The sequence below is a fragment of the Hippoglossus hippoglossus genome, chromosome 24 (genome assembly GCF_009819705.1).
Source record: "Hippoglossus hippoglossus isolate fHipHip1 chromosome 24, fHipHip1.pri, whole genome shotgun sequence".
Lineage (NCBI taxonomy): Eukaryota > Metazoa > Chordata > Actinopteri > Pleuronectiformes > Pleuronectidae > Hippoglossus > Hippoglossus hippoglossus.
Window position 1 is genome coordinate 12,936,462 of NC_047174.1, and position 25,335 is coordinate 12,961,796.

Below are 25,335 nucleotides of genomic sequence, written 5' to 3' on the forward strand. Positions count from 1 at the left end.
AAACATGCATATACACTATAAAATGGTTTAAAATACCTCGATTTGAACCAGCTACAGAACTAAAATGCCGATCTTGCTTCTTTTCCACAAAAGTTATTGACCTTGAGGAATCTGAAAGGTGCCATTCTGTACAATAAAAACTTGGATATGTAAAGTACATGTTGTTCATAATGCTACTTTACTTATCTTTAAAGGCACCTTTTGTGGTTTTTGACCACTAAATGGGCTATAGAGCAATGTTTTGACAAATGTGAGCCCATTTTGTTCCAGCTAAATCTGCAGATGGGTAAACAATAATGTAAACAATGCACAATTTTAAATATTAAAAACGAATTGTTTCACGAGGAGGGAAATACCTCAAGGACACAAATCATTTTGTTAAGTGATAAGATAAGTGTCAACATAACTTTTTTTTTTTTTTTTTACAAGAAAACACCACAGGACACATTGAAGCAAATGCAGGCTTTTACTATGTTACACTTCGTACAAAAAAGATACAGTGAAAAGTGTGAGGGAAATATTGCAGGATGAATGACTGATGAACGTTTTTCATCATCATCATGGTCACGTTATCATCATCAAATCTGAGCTGAGCAGTATTATAATCTCCCGACGTCACAGTGGCCACGTCTTCATGTGGAGCTACTTTTGGACAAGTTTCTTAACCTTGGCTCATCTCTCCAAACCATTGTTGTGTGTTATCTCTCTGTCAGAAAGTCAGAGTGTCCTCCTGCAGAGATATTATTCACCTTCCATCAGTTGTAATCTATCTGGTTTACTACTTTCACCTTGGGTCCTACGCCTACTGCAGTAAAAGAAAGGGGAGTCTGTATTACAACACAAACATGTGGTGGATTCAGATCATCTTCCTCTGACTTTACTCTAAGTCACTATTAAGTGAAAAAGAATAAAACAAAATAGACCTAAACCATAACAAGCTCCATAACACAGAGCATTTTGTGAATTGTAAATTCAAACACTTGTATTGTACAGCGTGTGAGGTGCAACGCTTGTTGATTCAGGAAGAACAAATGTAGCAAATCCATAAATGCTTATTGTTTTGTCAATAATTCAGAATTTGAAGTAGATAAGGTTATTATACGTCGCACGAGCTCAGACTGTGCAAAACAATTGTTGCAATTTTATACATCATTACTTCCTTCCCCTCTGAACATTACATGGATTTAAAGCAGCACAAAATAAATACTGTAGTACTTAATTGATCCAAAAAATGAGTATATGCTTGGTTCACATTTTTACATAATTTCCTGCACAGAAGAGCATCCCAGTTTAAATAATAAACCTGTGTTGTGTTAAGTAGCATCACCGACTGTGTGTGTCCCGCTGTGATGCATTGAAAGCTTTGTCCACCACCTGCATCCCCTCTTCCAGGACGTCTTTTATCTCCGACCTGTCAGTGCGTTGACGTCTCACTTTAAGCTGCCTGCGAATCCCACTCTGCGTTAACGTCTCATTATCCATTCCGGGATATCTTTTCTGAATATCGCTGCGAGTCGCTACTATCGGGAGACTATCAAGGGGCTTCATGAAAACTAAACACACAGGACATTATGTGGTAATGACGGCGGTTTGAGTTCACGCTTTGGGCCAAGTGATCTGAATGATGTTATATGTGTGACTGTGTGAACATTACTGTGCTCATTACGTACGCTTAAGAGAGGGTTATTTGCTTTTGTCGCTGCAAGCTCAGTGTTTTTCTGCGTAAAGACCGAGTGTGTGTTTATATGTGTGTGTGCAGCGGTTGCAGCAGCAGCTATGGCAGTTGAAGATCATTAATTATGGGGTGTTTCTCTACATTCCTCCAGGACTGATAGTATGCTGCAGAGATACTGGCTCATTGGAGTGAATGGCATTAGCACTTTGTTTGGCTTGTGCCCTGGGGTCTCGTTTCTAAGCCCTTTTTGTTTTAAGTGGCAGCCTTGCGTGACGCGGCCGTACACTGAGCCTATTTCTCAAGCCCTTATCCGCCCTTGTGGGATTCACCAGCATATTGTATTCATCTCCAAATGTAGAGAGAGAGGATCGAGACGAAGAGCGCACCAACGATTCTTCATGAGCGACCAGTTAGCATCTGTATAGGCGTTCATCAATCTGCAACACGAAGCTAGCAAAGCTGAATGAGACAAATATGGTCGGTAACACGGAGGGGACCAGTGGTTAAGGCTACACTGCGCTCCAGACTCCCAGTGCAGTGTAAGGAAGGAGTGCAGCCGTGCTCATTAGCATCGCAGCCTGGATCGAGGTAGTCTGCTGCCGGGGCTGAGTCTGCCGAGAGAGGCCCGCACAGGAAGCTGCTCCTCCGACATGAAAGCCACGCGACACTCCTTATGATTTCTGCCTGACTTTCTTTTTTCTTTTTTTTTTTCCTTTCCCCCACCAATTTGTTCTCCTCCTCCTAATCATATCCTGCATCCGCTCCCCAAATCATCTCATCCCAAACCTCTTCACAAATCATGCAAGTTGGAGAGGAATTAAACGCTGAACAGATGCTCAGTGTTGTCAGGGGTCGCTTGCATGCAACGGCGCTTTCACAGCTCAGTGGAAGCGAGTCGTTTTGAGGCAGATCACTCATTCCTCCGTTCCGTTTAACCCCCATCCCTTATGTCTCGCTGTATGTTGGTGTAACTTAAATATCCTTCCTGCCTCTCGCTGACTTTCTGTCGACTACGTGTTGGAGAGAAGCCCCGGTGCAGTGAGAACAGCTGTGGATAGTTTAAAGTCCTGAACTTGCACTTCAGTGTGTGTCTCTGCTGAAAAGTAGCGAATGTGATTAACCTATATTGCAGTTTCTGGCAGTTTTATATCCCTAATTGCATAACATTAGAACATTATGCTAAAATGATTGTGCTAAAAGATGAGATTTGTTGCAAAATGAAATATCTACCTTTTAAACATGGACACCACACACACTCCATATGGTCCAATGACAGCTGAGGATATTTTAGGTTAATATTTAAATGTTGGGAAATTATACCAAAGTCACTTTCAGACATTGGTCCGAAAGATAATATTACTATTACTTTGCACTCTGTGTTTTTCAATTATTATTACTGCTTACTTTCTCTTTCTTTTTAAGTGAACTGATTCATTCTGATATTTTCCCAGAGCAGAGACGATAAGGAGAGCTATTTAAACACATTGCTTCTAACCATTGGTTGTTTACAGTTGGTCATCTACTTGACATTGCATTTGAATCGTTGCTGCACAGTGCACACACTGGCTAATTAGGTTAAGATTCAAAATTGAGTGTCATCTTCAAATTGGAAGTGATATCCGCCGGTTACTGCTTCTCACATCTTCACATCTACTTTCACCATGTTTCTGTGGAGATTATTTTCAGTCTCTTACATCCTGCATCAGCAAATGTCGAGGTTACTCTGCACGGTCAAATATTGACTCAAAATGACAGAAATAGATCAAGAAAAGAAATCGTGTGGCCTCTTGACACATCCCTTGATAAGAAAGTAGCAGAAGTCAACCTATAAAACACTTAGTTTTGGTGAATCAAAGACTAAATCCTTTTTGATCGCATAATTCACACTGTCAAATCTATTCTCATGTCTCAAGTGTGACTACGATAGAAAATACTAAAGTAAAGTTGTGACATGTGGTGTCTGTTTTCAGGGTCACAGCTGTTTGGTGTTTTGAAGATGCTGCAGTGCTGTGTCCCTTGCTGTATTTGTGGATCTGAATTGTCTGAACGATTAAATATGAAGCAAAACAAAGTTGCTAACATTAACTTGGGCACCACAGGGGCAAGACCCAAATGTAATTCATAAAATGAGTCGAGTCAGGTGTGCTCCTTCTCAGCTAAAAAAAAAATAAAACCTTATATGAATTTTTGTCCTTTATTACCTGAATTGATGCTTCACTAAAAAAAAAAAATTATGTTGATAAAATGCACAGGTTCTATCAGTGAACCGAATCTAAAAGTGGGAGTATCTGTTGTTTAAACTGCGTTTCCGGGCCAATCGAATTCCAGGATATGCTCAGTTTTCCTAGCAGTGCTTAATACTGAAATGATTAAATGACTTTGCTCCACAAAGATAAATACAAATACATCTGATTAGTTTGCTCTGTTGTGTTCAGCGCAAACACGACCACCAAGCTTTGAAGGAGCCTTGTTTTAAATCAGACGACTTCTTTTTTCGATATACCATCTGTTGCGCTAAACTACACACTCCCTTCACAAACGACCAGAATGCTAACACACTTTGTGCTTTTTTCCCCCCTCTGCAGCACCCCCGACTGTTCGCATTATACACTCAGGGCACGCCTGTAATGTGGAGGAGGAGCGGCACACCGAGAGAGTCTACACCATCCGGGAGAGAGAGACCCTGGAGCTCACCTGTTTGGTTACGGGGCATCCGCGGCCACATGTAAGTAACTCGCCATCCGTTCACCTGCCCTTCAATTCCAACATGCAGCCGCACAACAAGAATAATCATGGGACAACATCCTAGTTATTTATCCCATCTCTCCTCCTGTCTCTCCTTCTGTGCGGCTTTTTTATTTTAATTCTGTATTAAAGTCACTGAGTGGCAGCAGCTTAAAAGTTTAATCCTTTAATTATTGATGGTTTATGTTGCATTGTGCACCTGCATGTTGATAATGAAAGCTTCCAAGTCTAATGAGAGTGCAGACGTGAAACAGCCCAAAACAGCTGCCAAAACAAAACCTAATGAGTGAGAAACAGGCCACAGTGAGAAGACTCTGGGTCATGTGAATGCACATGGGCCCTCAGCATCTGAAAGAGAGTTATATTTCCCTCAAAACTCTTTTATTCACTTTTCTGATGTGATCTAATTAAAAGACCTTCCACTTTTTTGTTTCTGAAGAAATCAGGCTTTTAATTTATTCTCGCTGTGTCTCTGTCTTATTGCTTTTCTCGCCCAAATCGGAGAAATGTGTGGATAAAAATCATGTTAATAACGGGAGGCGAGCAGCAGAAACAAGATCCCATCTATTTGCTACGACAAAATGCCAACGAACGTGATCCATGCAGGTAGAAATGTCAGCTCTGCCGTAAATAACCCAACCATCACATTTCGTCCTCGTATTATTCCGGGCAGGATTTGCACACACTAACCTTTCTGACTTTTATCGAATGTTGTTTCCAATTTGCTTAATAACACGAATGACAAGGAACTTCAGCGCTATCTCCGGTCAGGGCCGAGCTCATTTGCATTCATTAATATAATTCCTCCTTTGATCGATAAACAGAGCCATTAGTTTGTACACTTCCCCTCTGGACGTCAACGCAAAAGAACATATTGATCTTTATATTTCTGTTGAAAAGGTGAGGCCTCTTAAATTAGCGACAGGTTCTGGAGAACCGTTCATCTCCTTCTGTTGTCAGGGTGGAGGGGGGGGCCATCTTCGCACTCATTATATGTCTTTCCTCTTAATTAGAATTTCTGAAGAACAGCAGAGTGAGGGGAGGAAAGGGTGCAGGGCATGGATGAGTGGGAGATCAAAAGGCGACGCATGGCTGTGACAGGAGAGGAAGGATCTCCTTTGAACCCGAGTCATTATGAGACTCACGCAGATCCCTTGGCACAGCGGGTCTCGGCTGTGTCTCTCCGAAGTTTGGAGTATGTCAGCTTTGTCCCCCTCTGGTCGTGTCTTGGGACCGCGGGCGGCGCACGCTCACTCTGAGAGGTTTCCGAAAGCCGAGGAGGTTATCTGGGGTGGCGGTGGACCCAAGGCTGGCTTTGTGATGTCAGTGGAAAAACACAAGGGTACGCGACCTCATCGGGAAAACGACTCAAGTTAATACAGCGATAAAAGCTCATCCTTTCATTAGAATTAAATATTAATCCCTAGAACATGTTCCGAGTCTGTCTTTGCCCCAAGTTTCCACATTTTAATTGAGTCGAGTTTCTATTTCTTTCAAGTGCATATGTGGGAAGAAAAAAAATCAATCTGTTCTCTTTGCAAAGGTTGTAGTGCACTTTTCACTGTGTCCTGACCGGATTAATGGGGCAAACGGTTTTATAATTGGTGGGGCGTTTTATTAATCAGACAACCAATATGGAGATTGTACTTGCTCTGCACACACTTTTTTATGGGACTACACATCGATACATAGACACTCAGACCTCAATTCTGCAGAACATTTGTTGTATGTATTTGCTACAACATGAGTTGTATATACAACCTGGGAGTCTGGCCGGTCTCACAATGAAAGTTTCAATAAAATTGGTTCTGTAGTTGTTTCATAATCTTGCAAACAAACAAACAAACGGGAATGTAAACATACAGTGACACATACAAGCTAAAAGTGCACAAGGTGTTTAAGGATGTATCATCATATCCTGGTTTCTGCATATCCTGATTAACATATCAAAATAAGCATGATTTAGCATATCAAAGTTAGTTTCATGGTGTTTTTTGCCCCAACATCAGATGAAAATGAAATCCACCCAAACCTACTGTAAGTGAGAACGAGGCAAATATTTATATCTCTATGTCTAGAGCTTTTCAGAGGTGCATACAAGCTCTGTATCTCGTACTTAATATATATATATACATACATACATACATACATATCCCTTGTGCCTGCTGATGCATGGAATTGTTACAAAAACTAGCCTGACAGGGTAAATGATTTCTATCCACAAACTCACAAATCAACAGTTTACCATCTTTCCAAAAACCATCTAAACCATCATCACCTGAGCCTCCACAGGTTAGCAGTCGACATTAGGAGCCGCCTGCCTGACCTGCCAATACCAATAAAGACGGCAAAGTGGTCATCACGCTCGAAGAGGTTCATTAACCTCTTCTCTCAGTATCGAATCTGATGAACAGTGTGATGAGATTTATGCTCTCTTCTTTAAGGAGGTGAATTTAAAGCTGCATTTATTGATCGCTTTATTTTTTTGGCCACTTCCACTTCATTTTTTGGCCCTAAACACCCCTCTATGTTGGATCACGCAGAGAGGAGTTACTCAGTTACTTAGCCTGCGCTCATTGATAAAAATACTATCGTACAAAATAACAGACACCCATGTTGTGTTTAATTCAAACAGCACCATGATCTACCTCCTCAAAACAGATCATTAAGTTGAATCAATTAGTAATTGATGAATAATTTACGACCGTCATGATGGAGGTCAGTACAGACTTATCCAGCTGTTTAAATCAGTGCACATCAATGAGTAGTTTCTACATTACTAAATGTAAACTCATTTCACAGTACTATGCACATGACCAGAGTGGAGTCGAGAGTCAGAGTTACACATAGAGTGTATGACACATGGTGTTGCTGGTCCAGACCCATGTTTCTTAAAATGATGTTTATTTATTTGTCCATCAACCAAAAGGAGTATTTATATCCCCAGTTTATGCCTTTTTGCATATATCAAATCAAAGGGCTAACCATTAGTTTCTCAAAAAAATAATTTAATAGTCTGTAATAATAAGTGTTTATCGTTTGGTTTTCTTGACATCTGCTCATCTTCTACCTCAGGTGTCTTTCTGAGGCCCTCGAACATGCTAAAGAGGCCAGGTGTTTTTGTTCACAGAAATTCTGGGGTTGGCTCTCCTGACATCTTTGTCGATTTTGTTCTATGCGTATGGCCCTGCCTTTTCCTCCCAAATTATTTTAGTTTCCTTTTGTTTTTTTCAGTAAAAAACAATGTATCGATGCGTCTTAGAAACATCATCATCACACCAACTCGCTAGCAGTGAATCCTGCGGAGGATCTCCTGCTGATTTGGATCAGTTTTTACTCCGGAGGCTTTCCCTCTGACATGTGCCTTGGAGAATGCCTGGAGATTATCTGGAGTTCAGTGCCTGACTGAGAGCAGCTGTAGTAAAGCAAGGTCTCTCTCGAAACTGCTACTAAATGGAAAATGTGAGCTGGGCCCAGGTTGATGTGTGGAATCAGGAGTGCGTAGCTCAGTGTGTAGTTTGATGATCTTCAAATTGCTTTACTTTAAATACCTTACCTCTAGATCTGTGTTCACTCATCACCATTGAAGCCTGGGGGTTGCTAGATCATTAGGTCAGGAATCCCCTTTTTTGTGCTTTTTTTTTTTTATAAATAGGTGACTAAAAGCATTAAAAGGGACATCTTAGTTTTACCTTGACATTGGGAGAGACACTACTGTCCACAACCAAATCTACATCAATAATAAAAAAAAGAAGGATTCCTCTAACTATATGGAGTCATTCTCAATTACGTTTTTTTTAACATACCATCAGTAACGTAAGCCCCCCTCACCATCTGGACTGCCGTCTCCAAGGGAGCCGTCACACTACTCTGTCTCTCCCTGTAAATGGCTGAAATTAGTTCTGCATTAGCAAATCACAAGATTACTTTTTTCCTCATCACTGTCCAGATTTCAGTCTCTCTCCCTCCGTCCATCAATATGCACACTGCTAAAATTACATAGACGCCCATCAGGCCTTCCTACTGATGGAGTCTCTGGATGGGGTCCAACCAGGCAGCAGCCTCCTCACGGTGGATCTCTCTGTCCATCCCCCCTCCTCAGAGGTAAAACAGAGGCTTTGCTTTCTAACAATAAAGTCCTTTATGCTTCCAACCACACACACACACTCACATACAATGAAACACAATCACACTAGTGGCGGCCGCAACACTTGTCTGCCTTCCCATTTAATTGTCAAATAAATATATGTCCCTGTCAGTCAACCGCACGTCGTATAATATGTCCTTTTCCCCTGCTGCCCCGTGGGTTTGGCATTTGAAGGCGTTACTATGGGCTGTGCAAGAAGACTGGGAAGGTTGGCATCTGGCAGGCTTGAGGGGGGCGATGGAGTAGAATTCTCATAGATGTGTTGTGCAGAGGTCACTGGAAGGATTTGTGGGACGTAGCTCTCTGAGGAGAAGGAGAAAACAAAGTATAAGTTGTGTCCAGTGGTTTTCCCTCAGTCTGATGACCTGGCGATGACATTGGATGAAAAGTTGGGGAAACAAAAAAGTTACTTCAATCGATCCTGTGGGGAATGTGAACGTCTCAAACAAATGTTGCGGCAAAATCTATTATTCAGACGAAGAGAGAAGTTGAAAGATGTCAGGCTGCTGGATTTCCACCTCACTTTTTTGGACAGATTATAGATTAAAGGATTAATTGATTAAGAGGAAAATGAAAACCTCTCCCTGCTCTCCATATCTTATAAAAGCTGTATTTCTACTCCGTTCTATCCCTCTATCATTCTCTCTCATCTCCCTCTAGCAAGTGCTGAAATTGTTAGTCAATTAATTGAATAATCAATAACGGAGTCATGAAGTCGTAGTGTTGAGCAGTTGTGAGCACGTAGGGAGGGCCGACCCATCGGTGGCTGTTCCCACCTCCAAAGCATCAAAAGTCAACTTGGCGGTCGAGCGAGTGTTGAGCGGTTGCCAGTGCACAGGGGGGGACGAGATTGGGTTCGTCACAGCCCCGTGCTCATGGGGCCACATTTGTGCACATGGAGCAAAAATGCTACCTTGTGGTTTCTCCTCTGTGTGCGGATCTGTATTATCCGCACATGAGTGGTGTTTATGCGCAGTGGTTTTGAGATGGATTAATACACACACATCAGTTGCATACAACTTTTCAAATTAGACGATTTGCTATTTTGCTGTTTTCTATCATGAATTCTGCAGGCAGACAGGATTTAGAATAAACTTGTTGGACACCACCTTCGCTGTGCGCTTTCAAGCAACAAGCATACAGCTCTCTACTGTACTGTGTTAATATTACTCACAAATAATATTCACACTAAGTTTGGTTGAAATTCATGATTGGCATTGGTACCATCCCCCTGACAAATATTAACAAATTGTCAACTGCTTTTAAGTATTTTTTGGCATTTGATAGATTGGATGATTAATTGATTAGACAGAAAATTTGTGAATACATTAATCGATTCTGAAAATAACTTCTTCTTTGTTCGGTTTATTGGCGGGTGGCAACCAACGTCAAGGTGCATTACCGCCATCTACTGGATCTACTTCTTCTTGTTCCTTCTTACAGAGTCGGTAAAAACCAAAGTTATCTGAGGAGTGAGATTGCCCCGATTGTGTGGGTCTCCTCCGGATCTACATATCCGCCAGGGGAACCTGGACTTTGTGTTTGAATACTGAAAATAAGTCCAAGATTCTGCCCTTTGTACATTAAACTTAATGACTCATAAACCCTTTGCCTTGATCTCTGCGTGAGGAGAGCATATAGAGCTTTATCTGTTCAGGGTCACCATGTTCCAGCTTTATTCATTGTCTTTGATGTTAAGAACGGACATCAAAGAGTCCCTGATGATGAAGCCATCTGCGCCTGTCTCCCCTGCCCTGGCCTCCATCCATTATGTCCACACTACTTTGTTTGAGTACCAGGCTGCAGTAGCCAGCAACACCACATTGCAAACACCGTTTTTTTTTGTTTCAATTATTGGCCAGCCAGATTCAACTCACAGCGCCACGGGTCAGCGAGTACAAATAAGCTGACCTGGGGCCCTGGGACATTTCACTTTATACAGACCAATTGGACTATGTGATCTGTTTTGGATGCTCCCATGACAGTTAGCCTACAGTGCTGGTGTCTTTAGCAGATGGTGTTTTTGATCTTTCTATTTTTAAAACCATTTATTGTTTTCACAGTTTGCCATATAAAGTGCAGTTTCCCCTTGAACTCCACACTGTCTAATGCACATGAATGAATTTGACTACATCAGACAGACACACGGGTAGTACTGGGAAAATGTATTTATTATTATTTATTATTATTAATCAACCTGATTATTATTTCATTTTAATATCTTTAAGTGTGTGATTCCTATGCAGTTTAGATTCTCGTGTTTCACATGATCACCAGTTCTTTTGAGGGCCAGTGTTTTCTAATGTAGACCTGTAGAGTCTGTGCACTCACAATTTGTGATTTGGACCCCCCGCCGCCTCTTCTGATCACTTGATTGTCATGCTCAGCCACACTTGGCTGCACCACTGAGCTGCACAGACCACCATCAGTGCCTAAAAGAAAAGATGGCAAGCAATTAGAAACCAGTCTGTAGTTGGAGGAGAGGGAAGCGTCACAGCAGGCATTATGGGAGATTCACTGAATACGCGTGCTCCAGCATATGATCCCTGCATAACAACAGACACTGGGCGCATTTTAATTAGCTCTTGCCGTGACATCGCAGCATGTGTGGTCTCAAACACTGCTCGGATTTTCTGTAGGATGCTAATCTAGACGAGCCTCTGCGTTCCTTATAAGCAAATGTTGATCTTTCTGTTGGGGTGTCTGGTTTAGGAGGGAATGGAGTTATTATTGTGTTGACTCTGCCTTTCCCTGTGGAACTAAGTGATGTCAACTTTTGATTCTTTTTTGAAAATAGAACAAGCTAAAACATGGATGCACCACTCCTTTTTCTTAAAACTGTGTGAGGTGAAAAACATTAAAACTAGACTCCATTTACATTTCATGTTAATAATATATGCATGCAATTTCAAGGCACGGGCAGGAATAAAAAATTTCAGCTGGAAAACAGCAGCTGGGTTGTACATCTTGGGTTGTTTAAATTATTCCTGAGTGTGTAGTTGTGTGCACCTTATGAGTTTCAGCTGAGGATCGAGAAAGAAGCCGCAGCAAATGGCCAAAAAACCTCAGCCAGGCTGGCAGTGGGCAGGGAGGTGCAATTATCATATCGCTGAAATCCGCCAGCCCCTCTCAGATCAAGAGTATTTGCATTGCACTAAGCAGAGTGAAGAGGGTCAAACTGTTCTCACCAGGCATACTTCAGGACTCCCCCTGCGGGTAGTGGTGCTGAGATGTAAAAAAGTCAGAGGAGTGACGGACTGAAAATAGCTCCGGGCTACAGGGAGAGTTGAAAGCTCACCAAAAATGTGGTCTGCTGCCCCCGTGAAACAAACAGAAGCACTTCCCTTTTGAAAGGGTGAGGAGTTATTTGAATACCCACTTCTTAGTGTCACTCCGACAATGCACTTATTGATACTGCGCTCTCCTAAAACTCAAAGCTCTTTACACAAAAGGCAAAGGGAAATAACTTGGGGGGGTATAAGCTGGGAGAATATTGAATTCTGCTGAGGTCGTCGTAAGCCAGCTTGCTTTGTATTTTGCATGAGAGGATCCAGAAAACTGTAGGCGAGTGACACAGTATTCAAAAACTTTGCCCCATCTAAATTATGCTCACAACTTATTTCACTTTAGGGATTGTTTTGCTGAACCCTTGATGTCCCTAACTGATATAATGGGGCCCCGGATGTTCTGACAGTGCAGCTTTAGCATTGATCAGTGGCTCTTTCTCTTGATGTGTGCAGTTGAAACAGGTCAAGTGAAGCCATCTCTGGACAGTATTTATGTAGAGTCACTTATTTTGGTAATATATCCACTTGTATAAAGGAATAAGACAGAGGTGTAGACTAACATTTTCAGAGACGTAGGGAGATGAAAGGGAGCACACAGTCTGTAAGTTTCAGACTAAGCTCATTTATTTCTTCTACTCTCAAATCAAGACAGAGAGTCTGAAACTCGGATGAACCTCAACTTTTCACTGCTCCTTGTCATCCTCTATCCCCAAGCTGCACAGAGAGCCTCTGGAATGGGTCACCATTATCAGGTTTTTGCCGCCCACCCTTTCATTTCCTTTGTGAGGCTCTGCAGGTAAAGCCGTCTGTTTGGAAAACGACCAAATTCAAGCTGTCGTGACCTCAGGCCGGAGTTGTCATGGTTAAAACCCCACAGTTGGAGCGGCACAGCTGCAATCTCCCAAGATAGCACCCAATCCCCATCCCTGCATGCGATGATATCCCTGTTCCATCTGATGCTATCTCTGTAAAATGGGATGTTATCAGGATCCAAGATGATGCTATCACCATACAGTGTGAAGATATTGGATTCTAATTCATAGCCACCGCTGCCTAGACAGAGATATGTGAGGCCTTGCAGGCAAAGCCAGTCCATCTGCGGCTTACTTAGGATGAGGGATTGAATGGAGCTTTACACTCCATGGTTCTGGCTGTGTGGCCCCCCGGCCAGAGTTGTCATAGACCTGTTCATGGTGTATGCTTTAATGAGGACAGGAGAGGGAGATGATAGAGAGTCAATTACAACCTCATGTTGGAGAGTAACACTATTTCACCTTTCATTACACCTCAATGCCACGGGCTAACTAGGTCTCATCAGTTAGTGAAAGCTACTCATGCTGAGAGAGCCACCGAGGTCAGTCTTGTGTGGAACAAAGGAAAGAGGGAAGTTACCGGAAGATTTTTGGACAATGCTTTTCACATAAGTAAACCGTAAAGTAGACCTTCTTTATTAAACCATTGTTTACACTGTGGTGCAGAACACTGCAAAAATGAAAACGTTCAATAAACTCAAAATTTCAAGGCAGCTTCGAGGTGCACTAGATTCTTTCATTTTAAGGTCAACTCAATCTTTGTTTCATTTTCAATTTCATAACTTATTGTGCCAATTTGTTCTGATTATTTACCTTTCATAATTATTAAGACTCAATATTTTGAGAAGAATTCTAGTGTCACTGAACATCAGGGTCAGGGAGACTTTTCCAGTCGACTATATTCCATTGACGGGAAATTTGTCACACAACATTAACAGTTATATTTGCCAAATACAATGTTAAATCGTGTATTGTAAATGGACTGCATTTATATCGCACTTTCTAGTCTTATTGATCGCACAAAGTGCTTTATAGTGCAAGTCACATTCACTCACACACACGCATTCAAACAGCACTTTTTCTATCACACATCGTTCACACACTCCAGGCCCAGCTGTCAGGAATAATTTAGGGTTCAGTGTCCGGCCCAAGGACACTCCACTAAGCAGAACCAGAATTAGTAGTTTGATACCTGACTCCTCCATTCTGAATGCCGAAGTGTCCTTGGGCAAGATGCTGAACCCCAACTTGACCCTGACAGTGTGTGAATAGCGTGTGTAGCTGTCCATAAGTTTACAAAGCCAATTTCAAGTTTTGAATTCTAAAGTGTAAAGTGTCAGCTCAATAATGGATGTGGCTGCACTACAGTAAAAGAACCCCCCTTCCTTTTAGCTCTGTTCTTTGCAAATGAAGCTGTGTTCGAGGCCTCAGTTCATTGGCTTGCATACTGGAACAGAAGGTGAACAAGTCAAATTAGACGAGGAAGGAATTTATCTTTTCTTTCCCTTTGTTCTCTCCAGATCCGCTGGACCAAGACAGCCGGCAGTGTGTCGGACCGCTTCCAGGACTCCAGTGTGTTCAATGAAACGTTGCACATTTCCAAGATCCTGAGGACCCAGGGAGGTCGCTACTACTGCAAGGCAGAGAACGGCCTCGGCTCGCCCGCCATCAAGTCCATCAGGGTGGATGTCTACTGTAAGTCTGAAGTCTCATGGCTAAGAGATGCAGTGCTGAAATTAGAATAATTCCAATAACTGTCAGTGATATTTTTTTGTTATTACAAGCCAAAGAAGATGAATACGATTTTATTGAGCATTGACCAAACATTATTAAGCACTGTTGGCTCACAGTAATAATGTCATATCTGGTTTGTTCCATTACTTTCTATGTGGGATTTGGATTTTCTCCCTCAGTCATTATTGTTTGCTTGTGTGACGGACTGGTCCCTTTCCCTGAGATGTGACGATCAGAGTCTGTATCTGTGTGACTCTGCTAAGGACTGGCCGTCGTCTGCTCGACTTTTTTTGCTCAGACAGATAGCAGCCAGCTGTGACTTTTCTATTCGCAGGTCTGATTATGCATCAAAGTCTGGCTTTTTGCAATGCAATACAACATACTATGGTGAGGCTGGCAGCACAGTTAGACATTCTTTTTTAAATTATAACCAATATATTTTACTTTCTATAAAATCATACCCACAAAAATAAATTTTGCCAATGAAAGTCCAGCAAAATGATTATTTACATTTCCCCAAAATATGTTACATCTGAATCAAACTGACACAGATGATTAGCACTGTGTAACAACATGAATGCTTGCAGCCTAATATAGCAACATCGTTTCATTCTGCTGGAAATGGCAATGTAGCTGTTTGGAGTTGGTGCATCTAAAGAGACCCCTATGCTCTCCAGAGAATGTTAATTAAGCTAAAACACTTTCATTATCCTGACCCCGCCATCGACTGTAAGCACAGCCTCTCTATTTTTACAGTAACCGCTGGACGGCCCAGGAAGATTCATTAGCATCCGTCGAAGAAAATGGTGATTTACTGTCATTGTTTTTATCGATTTGAAATCGATTGTCCTGTTTCACCTCGACAAGTGGACACAGTCAAATTAGTTTAAATGTAGGTGTATCAGCATCAGATGTATTGGGGGCAGATTTTATTCATCACCTTATACCTCCAGTCTTACAGTTTCAGCTTTGAGAGCTCAGTCTTTATCAATCTCTGCTTTTTATGCCAAGCTGTAAACTAAAAAAAATATATCCTCCTCTCCTCTCCTCTCATCTCATCTCCTCTCCTCTCATCTCCTCTCCTCTCCTCTCCTTGATTACTCAAAGTTTATTTGTATCGCTCCAAACACGCCAAATTTAACACTGCACCTCATTGGGCCCTAAACACTACACATGCCAAATGTGAAGCCGACAAGATCCACAGACAGTAAGACGTTTGTGGAATTAGTAGATGAGAAATGAACTAAATTAGTAATATGAGATTATGGCAATGTAGCTGTTTGGAGTTGGTGCATCTAAAGAGACCCCTACGCTCTCCAGAGAATGTTAATTAAGCTAAAACACTTTCATTATCCTGACCCCGCCATCGACTGTAAGCACAGCCTCTCTATTTTTACAGTAACCGCTGGACGGCCCTGGAAGATTCATTAGCATCCGTCGAAGCAAATGGTGATTTACTGTCATTGTTTTTATCGATTTGGAATCGATTGTCCTGTTTCACCTCGACAAGTGGACACAGTCAAATTAGTTTAAATGTAGGTGTATCAGCATCAGATGTATTGGGGGCAGATTTTATTCGTCACCTTATACCTCCAGTCTTATTTGTATCGCTCCAAACACGCCAAATTTAACACTGCACCTCATTGGGCCCTAAACACTACACATGCCAAATGTGAAGCCGATAAGATCCACAGACAGACAGACATTTGTGGAATTAGTAGATGAGAAATGAACTAAATTAGTAATATGAGATTATACAGAATATAAACTGTACATTAAGTATATGTTGCAAATATTTTCAAGTATATGAGTAAGTATATTAGTATCAGTAACGGTGTATTGGGCACAAACATAAAAGTAAAACATACAACACATTTCAATGCACAATATCAATGGTAATTGCTAAATCATTTTGGTCAATAGCTAGGTAACAAAGGTTCAATATATGTATCGATGTATTTCTTAGAATACTATAAAATATGGAAATGGTAAAGAGAATATCTTTATATAACAATTTAAAAAATAAATAATAAAGTACTAGTAATAAAGTAAAATTTTTCTGTTTAGTGGTACAGTAAAACAGAGCTAATGATTTAATCTGAACATGAACTAAAGAGGAATATTGGAAGTATAATAAAGGGATAACCTTCAAATACTAAAATCAAGATTAATGTTCAGCAGCTTTTCTTTTTTACACCGTAGCACATCAAATTGTTATCTGGATGACGTCCTTGCATCTGGCCTTGCAACACTGTATGTGTGTACTTCATTAGCCAGCACTGTGTTATGTTGCACATCCAGCAAAAGCACATCATTCCTCCTGAGCAATGTAATAGCTGTCCCCTGTGGGTGAATTTAATTGATGGACCGCTGCAGTACGCGCTATTTTTAGTTGTCTGCAGCTACGATTTTTTAATTAGCAAAAACTGGTGTTTTGGAGCTGGACCTCCCAACAACAACACCTTGAATTATGTTCACTGTCTCTCTCCGATATATCTGCCGCGTGTGCCCTCTCAAAGTGCTCTGTTTACATCTAAGAAATAATGCACGCACTTGTAATGGGCTGCACCATCGCTGCAAAAGAAAGATACGCCGCAGACAAAGGGCTCCGGCATGTTTTACATTAAGAGGCTTAAAATCTGAATGATCGTTCCACTATTACTCCCTCTGCTTTTCTTTGGAGACCATTTATTTGCTTCTGCTCCCTGGAATTAACTGTCTTGTTTACAATTTAGAAAATAAGCACGAGAGATCTTATTCATCTATATGCAACTTTATTAGATCAAAGTGTGCTTTCTGGAGAAAAAAAAAGGAATCATCAAGGCAGCCTCTGTCTGCTCGACTCACCTTCAAGATATTAAATGAAAGGAATAAGAGCGGCTGAAAGTCGGTACATAGACAGACAGGTAGACAGGTAAAAGTTTGCTGCATTCAGAGTTTCTGTTGAGCAGCAGATGGAGACAGGGAGGATAATTAATGATAATAACTGACCTCTGCAGGCCAGGGGAGCTAATATTAGCTGTAGAGCCAGCTCTGAGCTAACATATTTACAAAGCTCAGAAGTCCATCTATAAGCACATTTTATACCTGCTGACACCTCAGTTGTGTTTGTTCGCAGTTCGGTCTGTGGGGAAAGTCCTCGGCAAAGTTAATAAAGAACCTTGCCCAACTCCTGCACTGATCGATTTTAAGCTTAAAGCGCTCACTTCTCTTTCCTACCGGGAGCCTTTTTCACTGTTTTCATTTAATTTCAGCTGCATTAATTTTGCTGCAGCATCTAATGTCTCATTGAATGACTGATGGAGGGGGGGGGGGGGGGGGGGGGCGTAAGAGATCTGCAGGGGCTGCTTTTTTTTGCAGACGTGCAGAGTTCATTGACCACCGTATATCGGAGAGAGTCTCAGCAAAATGTCAACCCAAGTGCCAGATGAAAAAAAATCATTTGTTAATAAGGAGGTTTGGGTATTGAAACATTCCTGTTTACAGTATATTACTAATGGATTTACACAGTTTTCTGATTGGGTTAATTAGTCCTGATGTGATTAGTTTTCTAACAGGAATTTATTTCAGTAATCAAGTCCTGCAGTGAACAAACGTGCCAAACATTTGTCATTTTGAGCTCAACAAATGTGACAATTTTCTGTCTTTTACATATTTCGACTGCTGCTCACACAGACAGACAATTTGAAGACAACACCTCAGTCTGTGAGAATCTGTGGGAACCTTTTTCAATTCATTCAAATCACTTTCATTCGGCAAATAATTGCTACATTAATCAACACAGGAAATAACACAGTAGCTCTCCACTTATTTCCGATGAAAAATACAACACCATTCAAGTCAGTTACTGGTGCCCAGACACGCAGGTTGTCAAATTGTCTGACGGAGAGTGAAAGCGAATGGTTTCAGCTGAGAGTGAAGAATGGAGAACAAATTGCTATGCCTTAAACCTACTCAGTCCAGGTCAGCATTTACTGTGCAGGTTGCGATAAAGGTCCCACTTAAAAAACTCCCTTTAAAAATCGCCTGGACAGGTGCACAGAGATACAGTGCGGAGAGAAAAAAGAAAAATATGTTCAACAGAGTTAATATGAGAGAAAAAGCTGTTTGCCCATATGCTAATGTTGGACAGGCGATATTAATGTTGCCTGTCTCGTCAGCCAGAGCCGGTTTGTCAGTGGCTGTGAAATAATGAGAATCAGGTGGTGCATATATTGTGAGAAACAACTCGCCGCGCTGTAGATATCATTTTACTGAAGCCTCCACACACATCTTCCCTCTTCTCTGATACTCCTCACTACATTCCTTCAAAAGAAGGATTAGAATAAGACAATAGGCCGCTTTCTCTATGTTATCTATGGAGGGACTCGCACAGCCCCTAGTCCACACTGCTGCTGCACACACCAGAGAATTTTAATGAGGATACTGTGCGTTTGTCTGCACATGGACTGGAGTCTGAGCTGGAGTCTTTTTTCTTCTTTTTTTGGCAAATGCTGCGTTCATCTAGATTTTGAGACGTGTGGATGTGTGTCCATTTCTTTGTGTGCGTGCGCGTGTGAGAGGAAAACAAAAATAGAGGCTAACCATTGAGTTCAAGCACATGCTTATGCATGAACACACTCTCCACCAGTAAGGCCCTGACTCACGCGTAACATGTCAAAGGCTTAACTTGCCTTGGCATACGCCTCCTCAGCTGTGCAATGCTGTGCAGCAACGTGCAGTGCGAGGCCGACTCCAGGAAGTGTTTCTGCTTTATGTTTGCCTTCCATCAAGGGAGTTCATGAAGGAGCTCAGAGACCAAACAGCAGCTGATGGTGTTTGTTTAGCGGCCGTGCAGGCTTTGCATTATCCAGTCGGTCAGTGTAACTGGCGCTCCCTATCTCATCAGGTGTACAATCCGGGCTGCCCTGCTGTGATGTGCCTGAGTAAATGTGTGTGCAGAGCAAGAGAAGCAGAGGGGTTTTGAGAGAAAGTCCTGACTCTCACACCATGGTGATAAAAATTGAGTTTTGACTGAGGCTACAGTTCCTATTAACTCCTGTATCCCTTCATTAGCACTCTGTGCTTGTGTTTTTATACCCTGGAAAGGCTCTTTTAGAGTAAGTAGGTAATTTATTTGCGTATATGTGTGGTATAGGGATCTCAGTGTGTGGGATGGTGGTCTCAGGGGAGCCTATCGATTAGTGGGTTCAGTTGGATGCAGCAGGTGCTCGAGGCAAGTTCATTAGGTTGAGTTATGACTCAGATTGAATGAATATATCGTATTTAACTGCCGGACCTTCTGCAGGTTGTATAAGGCTTTTATTATATATATATATGTTATGGATACACGAACAGATGATCCATCCATTGGCCCATCACTTTTGCTTATCCTGTTTATAGTCAGTCTATGAATCCAATCCCAGCATGCACTGGTTCAGAGCTGGACACACCCTGAGTAACAGAACATGGGAATTCAACTTCCAGTAACTGCTTTTACTCTACTGCTCCTACAAACCTTTCTGTTTGCCCATATGATCTTTGAATATTGATAACAATTAGAGTATTAATGCATGCATTTTGTTCTTTTAAATCACGATAAATCCTTGATTATAGATATAGACAATGTTTAACAACAGCTACACCAGTGGGTGGAAAACGTCTCCAACTGAATTTTTAATGTTTCCAATTGACCAGCTTCATGTTTCAAATATCTGCATCATCACCTGTCGATGACGCATGTAGAAGAACAGGATGTTACCAGCACCATCATTTTTTAATAGATGTAGTTACTCCTGGGATTACACTGCACCTAGTTAGAAAGGTGACATTGATTAAACTTCATCCGAACCACAATTTTGGTTGAGGTTGACATTTTAATGTTGAACATAACATTGATTCAACATTGGTTCAACAGTGTTGTGCTATCTAGGAATGTATAGTAAGGAAACATGTGAAATCAGACTGTTGGCTTGCATACTTCATATTTATTTAGTGTAAATAATAACCTTAAAGAGAAAAGTTTATTTTAGCCAACATAACAGTATCTCTGTAAAGATTGCTTGGGTTGCTGCAGTGAAAGAGGAGCTATTGTTAGCATTACCTCTTATAGCCACCTTACTGTGGTGAAATGCTATTCAATGGGCTAGTTGTGAATAAAGCTTTTTACCTGTCCTGTAATCACACAAACTAATGTAATTGGCTAATGATAAACTTGGCCTTGAAAGTAGCCTGCAGTGGTCTAAATATACTACTTAGGGCCGTAATCCAGTTAGCTGGGTATACTAATGCTGTGAGCTTATGTCAGCACTCTTTAATTGATTCCTCGCACTTCAGCTCTTGTGTTTTCTTTGATTTAAAAAAAAGAAAGCACCTTTCAAAATCTTTAAATGTAGTGTATTACTGACTGCAGTCTCATGCACATCATCTGGCTGAATCTGAGTATGGCAGGTTTCCTGTGCTTCAATCAGGGCTGCTAAACTGTGATTGATTTAATAAATGGTTATTTCACCAAACATGCATGTTTTTAGTCTATGGGACACACATATATGGGAAAATGAAAGGAAAAAAAAGCTAACTTGGTGGAAAATATATCACATTTTTAGAATTGAATTCAAACATTCACGTGACACCTTAATCCTTAGTTTTCATACGACAAACACTTATGTGCCAGAAATTACTGAGGAATACCACGCTAGTATGTCTATATGGTGCTATCCTATATGATACCAGATGATGTATTAGACAATCTTACCAAAAGATCTCATAATGTATGTAGACAGAGATATATGTGCCGCGGCTCCAAAGTGCTTTTAGATGTAAATGACCTAGTGTGATGAATGGTGTGATACAGCCAGGGTGAGTTATCGGAGCCTTGTTTGAATCAGGATAGAATGAATCAGCACATTATGTGAACATTATGTAAATGTTTGCTGGTGTGGTTAATGGAGGTAAAGCCAGTTCAAGACTGCCCATTATTCTTTCAAGGACTTGTTTTGAGGAGGGGCCCTTAATCAGAGTAGTGAAGTCCACCTCGTCTCTAGCCTCTGTTTTTCTCCACATCAGGAGCTTAAAACACAGTTTACAGTGTGTTTTTGTTGTGTAAAAATGCTAATGTGATTATGTCTTGTAGAATTTAATTCTTATCTACAACAATTTCTCCCCGGGTAAGGAAAGGCCAGAGATGATGTACTGACAGCTTGCTCATATTTATCTTTCCACCTGTATTTTGGATATGGACAATCTTCCAAATAGGGGTGTTGAACCTTTTTCTTAACAAGGGCCATTCCAATTTTTATATCATCCTTTGTGGGTCATACTAAATTATTCAACACATACACACTAACCCCTACCAGGAAATGCTTTTTTTTTGGTGAGCTAAAAGATCTCAGATGATAATCAAAACTGACCTGAATTCAGGTCATGGAGGCTGTGAACTAAGCAGGGTGCTCTAGACATCCCTCTCCCTTTCCATCTCCTGCTGGGGAACCTGAAGCATCCTCAGGCCAGATAGAATATGTAACCCCTCCAGTTCTGGGTCGGCCCTTGTTCTCCTCCCAGTTGGTCATGCCAGGTAAAACCTTGAATGGAAGGCGCCCAGGAGGCATCCTGAAAACTGCCCCTTTTCAACATAAAGGAGCAGCGGCTCTGAATGTCCTAACTCCACACCCTTTCTCTAAGGCTGAGCCCAGCCACCCAAAGGAGAAAGCTCCTTTCGGCCACTTGTATTGGCATCCACATCTGCAGTAATCCCACACACAAAAAGACTAGTTGGATGGTATTTGTTTGCATAAATCCTTAAAATGTCCTTATCAGCTCTGCAGTAGCAACAAGGCTCCTTCTAAAAGTCTTTAGCTTCTAAGCTATTAGCTCACTCACCACAAAACGTGCCTGGGCAACATTGTGCCTGTCAGAATCTGCTTATATGAAAGGTGCTTTTTGGAGAGCCCCAAACTCAGCCAGATGCATTTAGCTGGCATTTGTTCTTTGTTCCCAGCTCTAATGACACTCAAGCTTTGACCTTTTTCATCACTGAGTGTGTCCCTTCAAACACGCTGGCTTGTCTTTGTCCATTTCTCTTGGAAAGCGCAACAGTCCACATCTAATTTTCTTTTTTTGACAGTCGCTACCATGCTTGTCAGCAATGACCTGGCTGTGATCTGACAGGCATTCAGCAAAGAAGGGACCACCCCGAAGGACACGCCACTCTACTATTTTGTGTCATTTTCTTTTAACTCAGAAAAAATAATTGCTTTCATGATTTCTTATTTTGTTTTTGTCCAAGTTGCTTCTTTTATATTTATGAATCATCTTTTGTGCCAGATGTTATTGCACTCCTGAATTATATAATTCATGCCGTTTCAAGACAATAATATATCTTGAATTCTACTCATTAAATTACTGAAAATTGTACTTCAGCATTTAATGGCTGCCTGTGACTTATACAACGTTTGAAAGCGTCTCATGAGAATAAAATTCTTGAAATGTTCTGAGGCAAAATTCTGTTGAAGAATAGTGTTTTAAACAAATATGCACAGATTTACTTTGTGCAAATCACCAAGGAGACAAGTAATCAAATAGTTGTTTACTGATTTATTTTTCTTCTTTATGAGGAGATGGGGGGATATGAGACGACGGAAAAGAAAAAGAGACTCAGTAATGATTATATGAAATGTAGTGTTATACAGAACACTCGAGGCATGCATGAAAATGTGCTCATTACTCCATAACGGAGTGTTGAGACGGGACATAATGCAGTGAGGGTTCATTCTTGAGTGTTAACCAATGACTTATATGTTAAAGAAAGTAGTTAATTTGATGTAATGGCAAACACATTCATAAATATATAAAGTCACTGATGCGATATGAGGTTGCTGTGACTCACTGGTTGGCAACAATAGAACAGAAGCTGATTTAATGTTTATTCTTGTAGTAGTCTTCGGAGCGTTGGCTTGTAATTCAGACATTACGTCAATGGTCAAAAAAAGCGGTAGCCAACTGGAGGCCGGCATTTGAACACAACACGTGGAATTCTTTTAAACCTCTTCCTATTCATTCATTACAGTCATTTACTACAGTATGTTATTGCAAACACACACACTTTTATAAGCCAAGTATCCCTCTCTAGCCTCTATGCTTTATTTGCACTTAATTCATTAGTTTCTAAGTAGACACTCGATGCTATTATTGGTATCAAGTATGAAAAAAGCAGTAGTATTATATACATGTATAGGCATATATTTATTCTCCTTTTAATGTAAAGAAAATGCCTTCAAGCCATCATTCATGAAAGATTTCCCCATTTGTCCAGCCCCAACAAAGAAGAAAGTCATTAGGCTGAAACCACAAAACCATTATGTCACCAGTGCTCAATGGATGGTTTCTAGGTGGGGGTGGTGGTTTTGTTTTGACCAGTGGTCTGTGGCCTCCTTGTCTTCTAGTGAGATGAATTAGAGAGGAGATATGCTGAGGCAGACGCCACTGTCTGAGGGAGAGGATGAAGAGGAGATTCATTACTACTTATCACCACACACACACACACACATATGCACGTACGCACACAAACACACATACACAGGAGAACTGGTCCTCATTATTTCCTCATCTCCATCACCAGGAGGAAGTGAGGGGTTACATGCTCTTCCATGAGGCTGCTGATGTCTGCCCCTCCATTTGTCACACGCATTGTCCACCTGTGCACACGCATACACACACTGCTCCTGTCCACACACACCTGCGGACGTGCAGTGTTCCTCGAAAGACAGCATCATTGGAAAAGGGCTGTCACTGAGGAAGATGGACACGCAGCAGTCCTGGGCGGGCTGCAGCTTCCCTGAACAAAGCTCCAGCTCTTTAAGAAACGTTTAAACACCACAGTTAAACCGCAGGATGACTTCATCTGGCTGGAGGGGAACATCATCCACAAGGCTAAACATCCTGCATTTACATTGCACTGACTTAAAGGGTAAATATGCAATCAGAAGTCTGTAGTTTATAGCACAAATACAATGCATTCATGCTGCATATTATCTAAAGCATTTCCTTATGCATTAGCTGCCAGTAGCTTGAGGGGACGAGCCCACTTTACTGTACATTAGAGCACCTTCTCGCAATACTAACGAGACCAGTGTCCTCTATTTCCATTTTAGCTACTCTACTACCAACACTGTATCATGCTATATCGTTCACTATCGCTCCATTGACTCCATTCTGCATTGCCGCTTTAATTGGCGGTGATTACACTTAACCAGGCCTGATGACTGTGGCCTCAGAGGTGTGTGTGTGTGTGTGTGTGTGTGTGTGTGTGTGTGTGTGTGTGTGTGTGTGTGTGTGTGTGTGTGTGTGTGTGTGTGTGTGTGTGTGTGTGTGTGTGTGTGTGTAAGGGGCTGCGGAAGTCAAGTACAGGAGATTTTATAAAGAAAGAGAGGAAAGCAGCTTCCTTCAGTAGAAATTTAAGTTCAAGTTAAAACAGGAATGTGGAAATGCCTAATGAATAATTCAGCACTTGTTTTACATCACCACTGAGGCATGCCAAGCAGCAGCTATGGCAGGGCTGGTGTGTTGCCCTTTACAAACCTTAACCCAGCTTGTCCAACACCTGTATCACACCATTCATTAAAAACATTTGAATAATGTTTGTACATTGTTTTAATAAAACAGGGATCACATGATTAAGTGCAAAGCTTCTGATTGAATGCGAAATTCCCCAAAACATGCCTATACTCACCATTATATTTTCTATATATATTATATTTGAAAATTATAACTAATTTATTCTAACATATGTTTAGCATTTATTTCCAAAAACAACATGATCTTAACATAATTTCTAGGCATGATGTTTCTTATTCACAAAAACAAAATTAAGAAAATATTTTATTTGATATTCATCCTGTATATTTATGAATTAAATATGTTTCCTATCCAAAACAATATTAACTTCTGTAATTAAAGTTA

General features: G+C 41.1%; 1 protein-coding gene across 4 annotated transcripts in view; it reads left to right on the top strand.

Moving 5' to 3' along the window:
• LOC117758502 (MAM domain-containing glycosylphosphatidylinositol anchor protein 2-like) overlaps nucleotides 1-25,335 on the top strand; it is a 169,004-nt gene that overhangs the window by 55,585 nt on the left and 88,084 nt on the right. For all 4 annotated transcript variants that reach the window (XM_034580228.1, XM_034580230.1, XM_034580229.1 and 1 more), the window contains exons 2-3: nucleotides 4,261-4,400; nucleotides 14,187-14,361. In XM_034580228.1, coding sequence (XP_034436119.1) covers nucleotides 4,261-4,400; nucleotides 14,187-14,361 — 315 coding nt within the window. The remainder of the gene's footprint in view (nucleotides 1-4,260; nucleotides 4,401-14,186; nucleotides 14,362-25,335) is intronic.